Raw genomic sequence first — 12570 nt, forward strand, 5'->3', positions numbered from 1 at the left:
TGAGCCCTGCATGGAACAACCTGATAACCTTGTATCTGAGAAGCAGCGTGGCTCAGTGGAAAGAGCACGGGCTTTGGAGTCAGGGCTCATGAGTTCGAATCCCAGCTCTGCCACTTGTCGGCTGTGTGACTGTGGGCAAGTCACTTAACTTCTCTGTGCCTCAGTTCCCTCATCTGTAAAATGGGGATTAAGATTGTGAGCCCCACGTGGGACAACCTGATTCCCCTATGTCTACCCCAGCGCTTAGAACAGTGCTCAGCACATAGTAAGCGCTTAACAAATACCAACATTATTATTATTACCCCAGTGCCTAGAACAGTGCTTGGCCCATAGTAAGTGATTAACAAATGCCAACATTATTATTATTATTATTATTGTGAGGGAACTGAGGCCCAGAGAAGTAAAGTGACGTGCCCAAGATCACCCAGCAGACAAGCGGCGGAGCTGGAGTTAGAACCCAGCTCCTTCTGACTCCCAGGCCCAGGCTGTATTCACTAGGTCATACTGCTTCTCTAATTGCTTATGTCACTATCATCAATCAGTCAGTCGGATTTATTGAGTTTTCATTGTGTGCAGAGAATTGTACTGAATGTTGTATTTTTGGGGTCACGTTTTCCTGTGCTCCTCCCTTCCCCGTCTCCCCGACTCCCTCCGTCTGCTGTACCCCCCTCCCTGCCCCGTAGCACTTGTGTATATATATACACGTATTTATTATTCTATTTATTATACTAATGATGTGTATATATATATCTATAATTCTGTTTATTTATATTGATGCTTTTGATGCCTCTCTACTTGTTTTGTTGTCTGTCTCCCCCCTTCTAGACTGTGAGCTCGTTGTTAAGTAGGAATTGTCTCTGTTGCTGAATTATACTTTCCAAGAGCTTAGTACAGTGCTCTGCACACAGTAAGTGCTCAATAAATACGATTGAATGAATGACTAAGGCATAGAGCAGGATTATGTCTCTGTGTGTAGGAATTAACACAAAACGATGTGGCCAAATTGCCCAGGATTCTGCCCTCCAGTCGAACCTTTCCTTAGGTGGTATTTGCCATGATAAGTAAAATGGTCTTTTTTTTTTTTTAAAATGCTATTTCTTAGTCAATGAAGCAATTGTATTTATTGAGTGCTTACTGCGTGCAGAGGACTGAACTAAGTGCTTAGGAGAGTACAACAGAATAGAGTTGGTAGACACGTTCCCTGCCCACAATAAGCTTACAGTTTAGAGGGGAAGATGGATATTAATATAAGTACATAAATGACAGATATGGACATAAGTACTGTGGGACTGAGAGAGGGGGGAATAGAGGGGGTAAATCCACATGCAAGGGTGGTGCAGAAGGGAGTGGGAGAAGAGGAAAGGAGGGCTTAGGAAAGGCCTCTTGGAGGAGATGGGCTTCGATAAGGCTTTGAAGAGGGGGAGAGTCCTTGTTTGTGGGATTTGAGGAGGGAGGGCCTTCCAGGCCACAGGCAGGAGGTGGGTGGGAAGTCCAAGGTGAGATGGATGAGTTCGAATTACAGTAAGAAGGTTGGCATTAGAGGAGCGAAGTGTGTGGGCTGAGTTTGAGTAGGAGAGTAGCGAGGTGAGGTGGGAAGCAGCAGTAGCATTTATTGAGCACCTGCTGGGTGCAGGGCTCTGTACTAAGCGCTTGGGAAGGAGAGAATAAGAAGTAACACCTTCCCTTGCCTCAGAGGGATTATGTTGTGATGAGGGGAAACATATATAAAATGCTGACAGAGAGAGTAGTCCGAGCACATAATTGGATGTACTTCATCAATGGTATTTATCGACCGCCGTTTATCGACTGCTTACCGTATGCAGAGCACTGGACTAAGCGCTGAGAAGCAGCGTGGCTTAATGGAAAAGCCTGGTCTTGGGAGTCAGAGGATGTGGGTTCTAATTCCAGCTCTGCCGCTTGTCTGCTGTGTGGCCTTGGGCAAGCCACTTAACTTCTTTGTGCCTCAGTGACCTCATCTGTAAAATGTGGATTAAGACTGTGAGCCCCAAGTGGGCCAACCTGATTACCTTGTACTTACCCCAGCGCTTAGAACAGTACTTGCTTAACACATATCATAATTATTATTATTACAATTCAACAGACATGCATTGCTCTTGTTTTCTTCATTCGCTTCCTCTCAGCTTTTTTTTAAAGGTATTTGTTAAGCACTTATATGTGCCAAGTACTGTACTAAGCACTGGGGTAGATACAAGATAATCAGATTGGACTCAGTCCCCATCCCACATGGGTCTCACAGTCTCCATCCCCATTTTCCAGATGAGGGAACCGAGGCCCAGAGAGGTCAAGTGACTTGCCCTAGGTCATACAGTGGACAAGTGGCGGAGCAGGAATAAGAACCCAGATCCTTCTGACTCCTGGGTCTGCATGCTAGCCACTAGGCCACTTTGGTTCTGAAGCCCACTGGAAGCCCCCAGGCCTCTTATTTGCCAGTGGTGGGAGGGCAGGAGAGAGGGCAGAAAGTCACGGGAGCGGTGCCGGCCTAGTCTGGTCTGCCCTTGTCCGTGTCCATTGGGATTCTCTGTGTTGTTCCCCCCTCAGTGTTGACTGGAGCAGAAGAACAGCATGGCCTAGTGAATAGAGCCCGAGCCTGGGAGGCAGAAGGACCTGTCTTCTAATCCTGGCTCCACTACCTCTGCTGTGTGACCTTGATCGAGTCACTTGACTTCTCTGGGCCTCAGTTACCTCATCTGTCAAAGGCTGTGAGCCCCATGGGCTACAGGGACTTGTTCATCTGGAAAATCCTGTATCTGTCCCAGTGCCTTAGTATAGTGCCTGCTTCGTAGTAAGCACTGAACACATGCCAAGTTTATCATTATTAATGTGACTTTTCCCAAATGCTTAGTACAGTGTTCTGCACACAGGGGACACTCAGTAAAAAAAGAAAATACCACCGAGAGGACATTTAGTCTGAGAAGCAGTATGGCCTAGCGGAAAGAACCCAGTCCTGAGAGTCAGGAGACGTGGATTCCAATCCCATCTCTGCCATTTACCTGTTATATGACCTTGGGTGAATCACTTCACTTCTCTAGGCCTCAATTCCCTCATCTGTAAAATGGGGATTGAGACTGTGAGCCCCATGTGGGTCAGGAACTGTGTCCAATCCAATTTTTTTTTACCCACCCCAGCGTTTAGTACAGTGGCAGGCAGATAGCAAATGCTTAACAAATATCATTATTAGTATTATTATTGTTACTTTCCCAAGTGCTTAGTACAGTGCTCTGCACACAAGAAGCACTCAATAAAAAAAGAAATTACCACTGAAAGGACATTTAATCTAAGAAGCAGCATGGCATAGTGGAAGGAGCCCTGAGAGTCACGAGATGCAGGTTCTAATCCCATCTGTCTCATTTACTTGTTTTATGACCATAGGCGAGTCATGTAACTTCTCTGTGCCTCAGTTTCCCATATTGTGTACTCCCAGTGAGACTATGAGCCCTGTGTCTTGACAGATTGTGCCAGATTATCTTGTACTTGACCTTGTATGTCAAGGTCATGATCTACATGACCTTGTATGTACAATTGTATGACACATTGTAAGATTTTAACAAATGTCACAATAATTATTCCTAACAAGATAAATTCTGGAAAAAAACTGTTCATCAATAAGAGGTTTTGAATGATGAGGATGCTGATGATGGTGGTGGAGTCTCCGATCAGGAATGAGATTTCAGGACTAACTTGTATGGAAGAATCAATTTTAGTGCATTCGCTTGGCCTCAGTTACCTCATCCGTAAAATGGGGATTAAGGCTGTGAGTCTCATGTGGGACAGGGACCGTGTCTAACCTGATGACCTTCTATCTATCCCAGCGCTTAGTACAGTGCCTGGCACCTAGTAAACACATAACAAATGCCATTAAAAAAGTGGTGTTGGTCAAATGGGCAGATATTTTGGCCAATCAAGAGGCAGGATTGCCATGGAAAATATTACAGCAAAGTGTCTCTAGATGGTGAGATCCCTCTAGAGTGTAATCTCGTTGTGGTCGGCGACTGGATCTGTTTATTGTTCTTTTGTACTTTCCCAAGCGTTTAGTACAATGCTCGGCACACAGTAAGTGCTTAATAAATACAATCAACTGACTACAGATAGCTAGACCAATCCAGAACCCAAAATGCCATGGAAAATGCAGCTCAATCTCAGTGTAATTCTTGAGAAATATGCTTCTGTTAAAAAATAATTCATGTATTGAATTTCTCAATTGTGGTAGGGGAGGAATAACAACATTTTCATCTTTTTCTAACAGGGAAATACGTTAAGGAAAATACTTCTAAACCGTTACTTCAAAGGAGATTATGGGACGAGCATGAATGGGCACCTGTCTGGATCCTTCGGCAAAACCACCCAAATTGGAGGTAAATCAGAAACGATGAATCGATAAGGATGCATCCATGAGTGGGAATACAATCAATCAGTACTAATATTTTCTACCTCCAGGTATCTGGGGATTCACTGGTGGTGTGCTATTTTGGTACAGTCTTTTAATGTGTGAGGTTAAAAATACTTTAAGGATACATTTCTTTTCCAAGAGTAAATATGGAAAGCCCCCAAAATATTCCATTTGTCCCTTTGAAGTTGATGTGTTCCTTTGAGTTAATGGAATTGCTTTCATGCTGATCTGGTTGGACACGGTGTCCCTGTCCCATGTGGGGCTCACAGTCTTACTTCCCATTTTACAGATGAGGTAATTGAGGCACAGAGAAGTGGAGCAACTTGCTCAAGGTCACACAGCAGACAAGGGTGGAGCTGGGATTAGAACTCAGGTCCTTTTGACTCCCAGGCCTTTCTCTATCCACTGGGCCACATTGCTTTTCAGCATTCTTGAGAAGCAGCCTAGTGGAAAGCACCCACGTCTGAAAGTGAGGAGACCTGGCTTCTCATTCCAGCTCCACACCTTGTCCCCTCTCTGACCTTGGACAAGTCATTTTCCCAGTGCCACATGTTTCCTCCTTTGTAAAACATGGTTGTCACCCACTTTCCTTCCTTTTTAGAACAGGAGAACCGTATTGGACAGGGACTGGTTATGATGTGTCAAGTGCTTAGTACAGTGCTCTGTACACAGTACGTGCTCAATAAATACGATTGAATTTGTCTCTTTGACCTCCGTTTCACAGTGCTCAATCAGGGAAGCAGCACCAGTATAGTGGAAAGAACCTGGGGCTGGGAGTCAGAGGACGTGAGTTCTAATCTCCGCTCTGTCACGTGTCTGTTGTGTGACCTTGGGCAAATCACTTCACTTATCTGGGCCTCAGTTCCATCATCTATCAAATGGGAATGAAGATTTAGAGCCCCATGTGGAACAGGGACTAGAGCCAACCTGATTAGCTTGTATCGAACGCAGCACTTACGACAGTGCCTGGCACATAGTAAGCGCTTAACAAATACCACAACTATTATTATTATTATCATTATTATCATTATCCTTATCATTGTTAATGAGAGCCCACGTTTTGCCCAGCATTGTCATGAAGAGCTTGGAAACAATTCGATAGGATTAGTAGACTCGATCCTTGCCGTTTGCCATCTATGAGTTTCAGGCCATGGTCAACTCACCAAACGTATCTTTAACTAATTCTGACTCCACTCCGAGAGATTTTTGAAATCCATTTTACCTCTGTAAAGCTTTGAATTCCTTGGGCTCAGACAGTATATTGAAGGTTTAATATCATTGTGTTCAGTGCTGATGACTTAGGTTTTCTTCCCATTGGATTTCTGTTGGAGGAGGAATCTTGTTTGATGCTAATTTTCCTGGATCACAGCCCTTAGGGCCCATATCTGTAATTTATTATTTCTATTAATGTCCGTCTCACCCTCTAGACTGTAAGCTCATTGTGGGTAGGAAATGTGTCTACCAACTCTGTTCTGTTATACCCTCCCAAGCGCTTAGTAAAGGGCTCTGCACAGGTAAGCGTTCACTAAGTAGCATTGATTGAGAGAAGCAGCGTGGCTTAGTGGAAAGAGCCCGGTCTTTGGAGTCAGAGGTCATGGGTTTGAATCCCGGCTCTGCCACTTGTCAGCTGTGTGACTGTGGGCAAGTCATTTAACTTCTCGGTGCCTCAGTTACCTCATCTGTAAAATGGGGATTAACTGTGAGCCTCAGGTGGGACAACCTGATTACCCTGTATCTACCTCAGCGCTTAGAACAGTGCTCTGCACATAGTAAGTGCTTAACAAATAACATTATTATTGATTGATTGAGAAGCAGCATGGCTTAGGGGAAAAAGTGTGGGCTTGGAAGTCAGAGGTCATGGATTTGAATCCCGGCTCTGCCACTTGTCTGCTGTGTGACCATGGGCAAATCACTTAACTTATCTATGCCTCAGTTACCTCATCTGTAAATGGGGATTAAGGCTGTGAGCCCCAGGTGGGACAACCTGATTACCTCGAATCTACCCAGTAAGCACTTAACAAATACCATAGTTATTTCTTTTTATTATTCTTAATGTCTGTCTCCCCCTCTACACTGTAAGCTCACTGTGGGCAGGGAATGTGTCAACCGTCTCCGTTCTTTTGTACTCTCCCATGTGGTCAGCATAGTACTCTGCACACAGGAAGCGCTCAGTAAATGCCATCAGTTGATTATGGACTTTAAGATTTGAATGTCACTAGTTTTTCAAAATCATTTTGTCGTATTCCCAGGGAGCTTCTCCGGCCAAGAATCAGACAAGATGGGAGGATCGATGTCAGATATTCAGTGCCTCCTGGATAAAGAAGGGGCATCTGAACTTGTCATCGATGTTATCGTGAGCACCAAAAATGACAGGATCTTTTCGGAAGGCATTTTGCTTGGCATTGCATTGCTCGAAGGCGGAAATACGCAAACTCAGGTATTTAAATACTGTTTTCATTTTTTTTTAAAGATAGTAACCATAAAGTGCTGATTATGAGTCAAACACTGTTCTAAGTGCTGGGGTAGCTACAATTTAATGAGATGCCTGGCACATAGTAAGTGCTTAACACATACCAGGATTATTATTATTATCATTATGGGCAGGAACCATGTCTGCTAATTCAGTTGCATTGGACTCTCCCTCTACCCCTAGTAAGTTCTCAATAAATGCCATTGATTGATTGATTTATAAAGGCAACCTGGCATAGTGGATAGAGCACGGGCCTGGGAGTCAGAAGACCCGGGTTCTAATCCTGGCTCTGCCACATGTCTGCTGTGTGACCCTGGCCAAGTCACGTCACTTCTCTGAACCTCAGTTCCCTCATTTGTAAAATAGGTGTTAAGACCGTGACCACATTTGGGACAGGGTCTGTGCCCAACCTGATTAACTTGTATCTACCCCAGTGCTTAGAACAGTACTTGGCACATAATAAGTGCTTAACAAGAACCATAATTATTATAATTATTATTAAAAGCTATATATTTAAAATATTCCGCATTATGCAGCAGTCTCAACTAGGGGAGTGTGTCATTTTTCAAAACACCGCCCCATGACGTAGCCCTACCTTACTTGTGCTTACGTATGAGGAGTAGCAAGGTGTCGTGGATAGAGCCCGGGCCCCGGGCATCAGGAGGTCATGGGTTCTAATCCTGGCTCTGCCTCTTGTCTGCTGTGTGACCTTGGGCAAGCCACTTCACTTCTCTCAGCCTCAGTGACCTCACCTGAAAAATGGGGATTGAGACTGTGAGCACCAGGTGGGACAGGGACTGTTTCCAACCCGATTTCCTTCTCTCCTCCCCAGCGCTTATATAGTACCTGGCACATAGTAAGTGCTTAACAAATTCCATAATTATGATTATTATTATTATGCACCCTTGGCCATAATGGTCCATGACTTATTTTCCCAAGGTAGCATTCTCTAAAGAGCGCTTTCGTTCATAGTATTCTACGTACCAGCAATTGCGTGAACAGAAGAAGTCCGAAAGGTTCTTCAAAGTCCTGTACGACAGGATGAAAGCGGCTCAGAAGGAGATCCGATCCACGGTCACCGTCAACACCATCGATCTGGGGAGCAAGAAGAAAGATGACGATGGAGATGTGACAGCCTCGGTTCCCAAGAGGAGAGGTAGGAAAGGGTTAAATGTCGGGGGCCGGGGGCGGGAGAGGTGCTGAGTGGTGGTGTGTGGTGGGTTGGGGGCTAGAACGCGGGGGTGGTCTTGAGATGCAGCGTGGCCTAGTGGGTGGACCATGAGCCTAGGCGTCAGAAGGCCCTGGGTTCTAATTCCAGCTCAGGCACTCGTCCTGCTGTGTGACCTTGGACAAGTCACTTTGCTTCACTGGGCCTCAGTTCCCTCATCTGTAAAATGGGGATTCATAATGATGATAATAACTATGGCACTTGTTTAGCGCTTCGTATGTGCCAAGCACTGTTCTAAACACTTTGGTAGATACAAGTTAATCAGGTTGGACCCAGCCCCTGCCCTACGTGGGGCTTACAGTCTAAGTAGGATGGAGTAGGATTTCATCCGCATTTTGCAGATGGGGTAACTGAGACCCACTCCCTTCTGCATTAACCCTGACTCGCTCCCTTTGCTCTTCCTCACTCTCCTCGCCCCACAGCTCTGGTGTATATATCTCTCATTTTATTTATCCATATTGATTTCTGTTTGCTTGTATTGATGTCTGTCTCCCCTCCCTCTAGATTGTGAGTTCATGGTGGGCAGGGATTGTCTGTCTTTACTGTTGTATTGTACTTTCCCAAGCACAAAGTATAGGGCTCTGCACACAGTAATAATAATAATGTTGGTATTCGTTAAGCGCTTACTATGTGCCAAGCACTGTTCTAAGCACTGGGGTCAATACAAGGTAATCAGGTTGTCCCACATAGGGCTCACAGTCTTCATCCCCACTTTACAGATGAGGGAACTGAGGCATGGAGAAGTTAAGTGACTTGCCCAAGGTCACACAGCTGGCAGGAGGCGGAGCTGGGATTAGAACCCATGACAGCACTCAAAAAATACGATTAAATGTATGAGGTGACCTGCTCAGGGTCACACATCAAATGCGTGGCAGATCTGGGATTAGAACCCATGTCCTCTGACTGCCAGGCCTGTGCTCTTTCCACTAGGCCATGCTGTGAGCCCCAAATGGGACAGGGACTGTGTCCAACCTGATTTGCTAGTGTCCACTCCAGTGCTTAATATAGTGCTCGGAACATAGTAAGTGCTTAACAAATATCACAAATATTAATTATTAGTCCCCCCACCTCGCCGGGCTAATTCCACTCGGCTTTCCTTAATAGTGGGCGGGGAAAGTACCTACCAACTCTGTAATATGGTACTCGTACTCGTCTGCTCAACTGTATATATTTTCATTACCCCATTTATTTTGTTAATGAAATGTACATCACCTTGATTCTATTTAGTTGCCATTGTTTTTACGAGATGTTCTTCCCCTCGACTCTATTTATTGCCATCGTTCTCGTCTGTCCGTCTCCCCCGATTAGACCGTAAGCCCGTCAAACAGCAGGGACTGTCTCTATCTGTTGCCGACTTGTTCATTCCAAGCGCTTAGTACAGTGCTCTGCACATAGTAAGCGCTCAATAAATACTATTGAATGAATAATATGGTACTTTCCTAAGTGCTTAGTGCAGTGCTCTGTGCACAGTAAGCTCTCCATAAATATGACTGAGTGATTGATCGATTGATAATAATAATTATGGTACTTGTTAAGCATTTACTGTGTGCCAAGCCCTATTCTAATGATAATAATAATTATGGTATTTGTTAAGTGCTTACTATGTGCCAAGCACTGTTCTAAGCACTGGGGGAGATACATGTTTATCAGGTTGTCCCAGTGGGGCCACAGTCTTAATCCCCATATTACAGATGAGTTAACTGAGGCACAGAGAAGTTAAGCGACTTGCCCAAAGTCACACATCTGACACGTGGCAGAGGTGGGATTAGAACCCATGACTTCTGACTCCCAAGCCTGTGTTCTTTCCACTAAGCCATGCTGCTTCAAGATGGAGAAGTATCATGGTGCAGTGGATAGAGCTCAACCCTGAGAGTCAGAAGGTCATGGGTTCTAATCTCGGCTCTGTTACTTGTCTGCTGTTTGACCTTGGGCAAGTCACTTCACTTCTCTGGTCCTCAGTTTCCTCATCTGTAAAATGAGGATTGAGACGTGGGCCAGGGACTGTGTCCAACCTGATTTGCTTGTATCCACCCCAGCGCTTAGCCTGGCACATGGTAAGCACTTAACAAATACCATAAGTGCAAGTTAATCAGGGTGAACACAGTCCATGTCCCATAAGATCGATCTTGAGCATGGGCTTGGGAGTCAGAGGTTGTGAGTTCTAATCCCGGCTCTGCCACTTGTCAGCTGTGTGACTTTGGGCAAATCACTTCACTTCTCTGGGCCTCAGTTCCCTTATCTGTAAAATGTCCCCACGTGGGACAACCCGAGAAACTTGTATCCTCCCCAGTGCTTAGAACAGTGCTTGGCACATAGTAAGTGCTAAACAAAAAACATTCTTCTTCTTCTTCTTATGGTTCTGTCAGCCCCAAGTCCCCGGATGGATTTAGCTTTCCCAGAAATCTGTCCTTTTTTTTAACTGCCCTTTTAGCTGTTCTTTTCTTAACCGGCCGATGGGCCTCCATGTGTCTCCTTCTCAGGAAGAGATTCCCCTTTGCATCTGAAAGAAGGGATGAAAGGCCAGCTGACGGAAGCCTCGTCCGCCACCTCCAAGGCCTACTGTGTGTATCGCAGGGAGATGGACCCGGACGTCGACGGAATGTGCATGGGGACGGAGGTCGGGAATGTCGGGGATAAATCGGCCGAGGAAGTCACCATGAGCCCCACCATCGCCATCGTGCAGCCCATCCTGCGATTCCTTCAGCTGCTCTGTGAGAACCACAACCGAGAGCTCCAGGTGCTGCCTCGCTGAGACCGGAAAGGGGCCGGGGCTGAGAGTCGGGAGATCCGGGTTCGAGGGCCAGCTCTGCCCCGGCCCCCTGGGTGACCCTGGGCAAGTCGCTTCGCCTCCCTGGGACTCCATTTCCACATCTGCAAAATCGGGAAAGGAACCCGGCCTGCACATTTGGCTCCTCTGATTCTCACCTTCTCGCTGGACCTCCGTTGTCTCGTGTATCTCACCGCCCACCTCTCGCCCACATTCTGCCTCTGGCCTGGAACACCCTCCTTCCTCGTTTCCGACAGACCATCACTCTCCCCCTCCCTTTAAAAACCTTATTGAAGCAGGGGAGAGTGGGTGTCTGTCAGATTAGAGGAGGGAGGGCATTCCATGCCAGAGGCATAATGAATATTATTATTATTATTATTATCTGAACTACCAAGCAGGGCTGTTTTCATTTGAAGTCTCTGCCTGTAGGACCTCATGACTTGTGTTGGAATTAAAGCTCCGTGTAGATCAATCATTCAGTGGTATTCATTGAGCGCTTATTGTGTGCAGAGCACTGGACTAAGCACTGGGGAAGGACAGTGCAACAGAGTAGGAAGACAAGTTTCCTTCCCACAAGGAGTTTCCTGTCTACAGGGGATAGACAGTCATTGAAATAAATTACGGAGATCAATCCCTCAGTCAATCTTATTTATTGAGGGTCTACTGGGTGCAGAGCACCGTACTAAGCCCTCGGGAGAGGACAGTACAACAAAGTTGGTAGATGTTCCCCGCCCACAACGAGCTTACGGTCTGGAGGGGGAGACATATTAATATGAATAAGTCATTTATAATCTATAATTTAAAGATATGTACATGAGTGCTCCTCTCTCAAGGTTGAACCTGGAGAGTTTCCAGTCCACTACCAGCCTCGTCTACGGGAGGGAGAGTGAAGCCGAGGCCTGTCCGTTCCATCCCTCGCTTGCCCAGTGGCTAGCGAGTGGCGGGCCATCGGCTACAAGTCAAAACTCCCCTGTGCTGGCCAGCGGCGGCACGGGAGAGAGTCGAGGGCAGAGACTCAAAAGTTTACTGCGCGGAAGGAGGCGATGGTAAACCACTTCCAGATTTTTCCAAGAAAACCCTCTGGATCCGCTACCGGAACGATTGCAGATGGAGTTGGGATGTTCTAGGAGAGATGTGTCCATGGCATCCCAATGCGTCGGAGACGACTCGACAGCATAAGACAAGACAAGACATGAGTGTTGTGGGGGAAGAGCGAAGATCAAATGTCCAAAGTCACAGATCCAAGAGCATAGGCGATGCATTCATTCGTTCACTCATTCAGTAGTATTGATTAAGCGCTTATTACTAATAATAATGTTGGTATTTGTTAAGCGATTACTATGTGCACAGCACTGTTCTAAGTGCTGGGGTAGATACAGGGTTATCAGGTTGTCCCACGTGAGGCTCACAGTTAATCTCCGTTTTACAGATGAGGTAACTGAGGCACAGAGAAGTTGTGACTTGCCCACAGTCACACAGCTGACAAGTGGCAGAGCTGGGATTCGAACCCATGACTCTGACTCCAAAGCCCGTGCTCTTTCCACTGAGCCACGCTGCTTCTCTGTGTGCAGAGCACTGTACTAAGCACTTGAAAGAGTCCAATACAACAATAAACAGACACATTCCCTTCCCACAACGAGCTTACAGTATAGAGCAGCGTGGCCTAGTGGCAAGAGCATGGGCTTGGGATTCAGAGG

The 12570-nt window shown here is 46.0% G+C and overlaps 1 protein-coding gene across 1 annotated transcript in view; it reads left to right on the top strand.

Moving 5' to 3' along the window:
* The window catches only part of ITPR2 (inositol 1,4,5-trisphosphate receptor type 2), a 428831-nt gene that overhangs the window by 280232 nt on the left and 136029 nt on the right, over window positions 1–12570 (top strand). Inside the window, exons 38-41 of the mRNA XM_029057432.2 lie at window positions 4265–4373; window positions 6658–6845; window positions 7851–8034; window positions 10587–10843. Coding sequence (XP_028913265.1) covers window positions 4265–4373; window positions 6658–6845; window positions 7851–8034; window positions 10587–10843 — 738 coding nt within the window. The remainder of the gene's footprint in view (window positions 1–4264; window positions 4374–6657; window positions 6846–7850; window positions 8035–10586; window positions 10844–12570) is intronic.

This window comes from Ornithorhynchus anatinus, chromosome 2, assembly GCF_004115215.2.
Source record: "Ornithorhynchus anatinus isolate Pmale09 chromosome 2, mOrnAna1.pri.v4, whole genome shotgun sequence".
NCBI classification, from domain to species: domain Eukaryota; kingdom Metazoa; phylum Chordata; class Mammalia; order Monotremata; family Ornithorhynchidae; genus Ornithorhynchus; species Ornithorhynchus anatinus.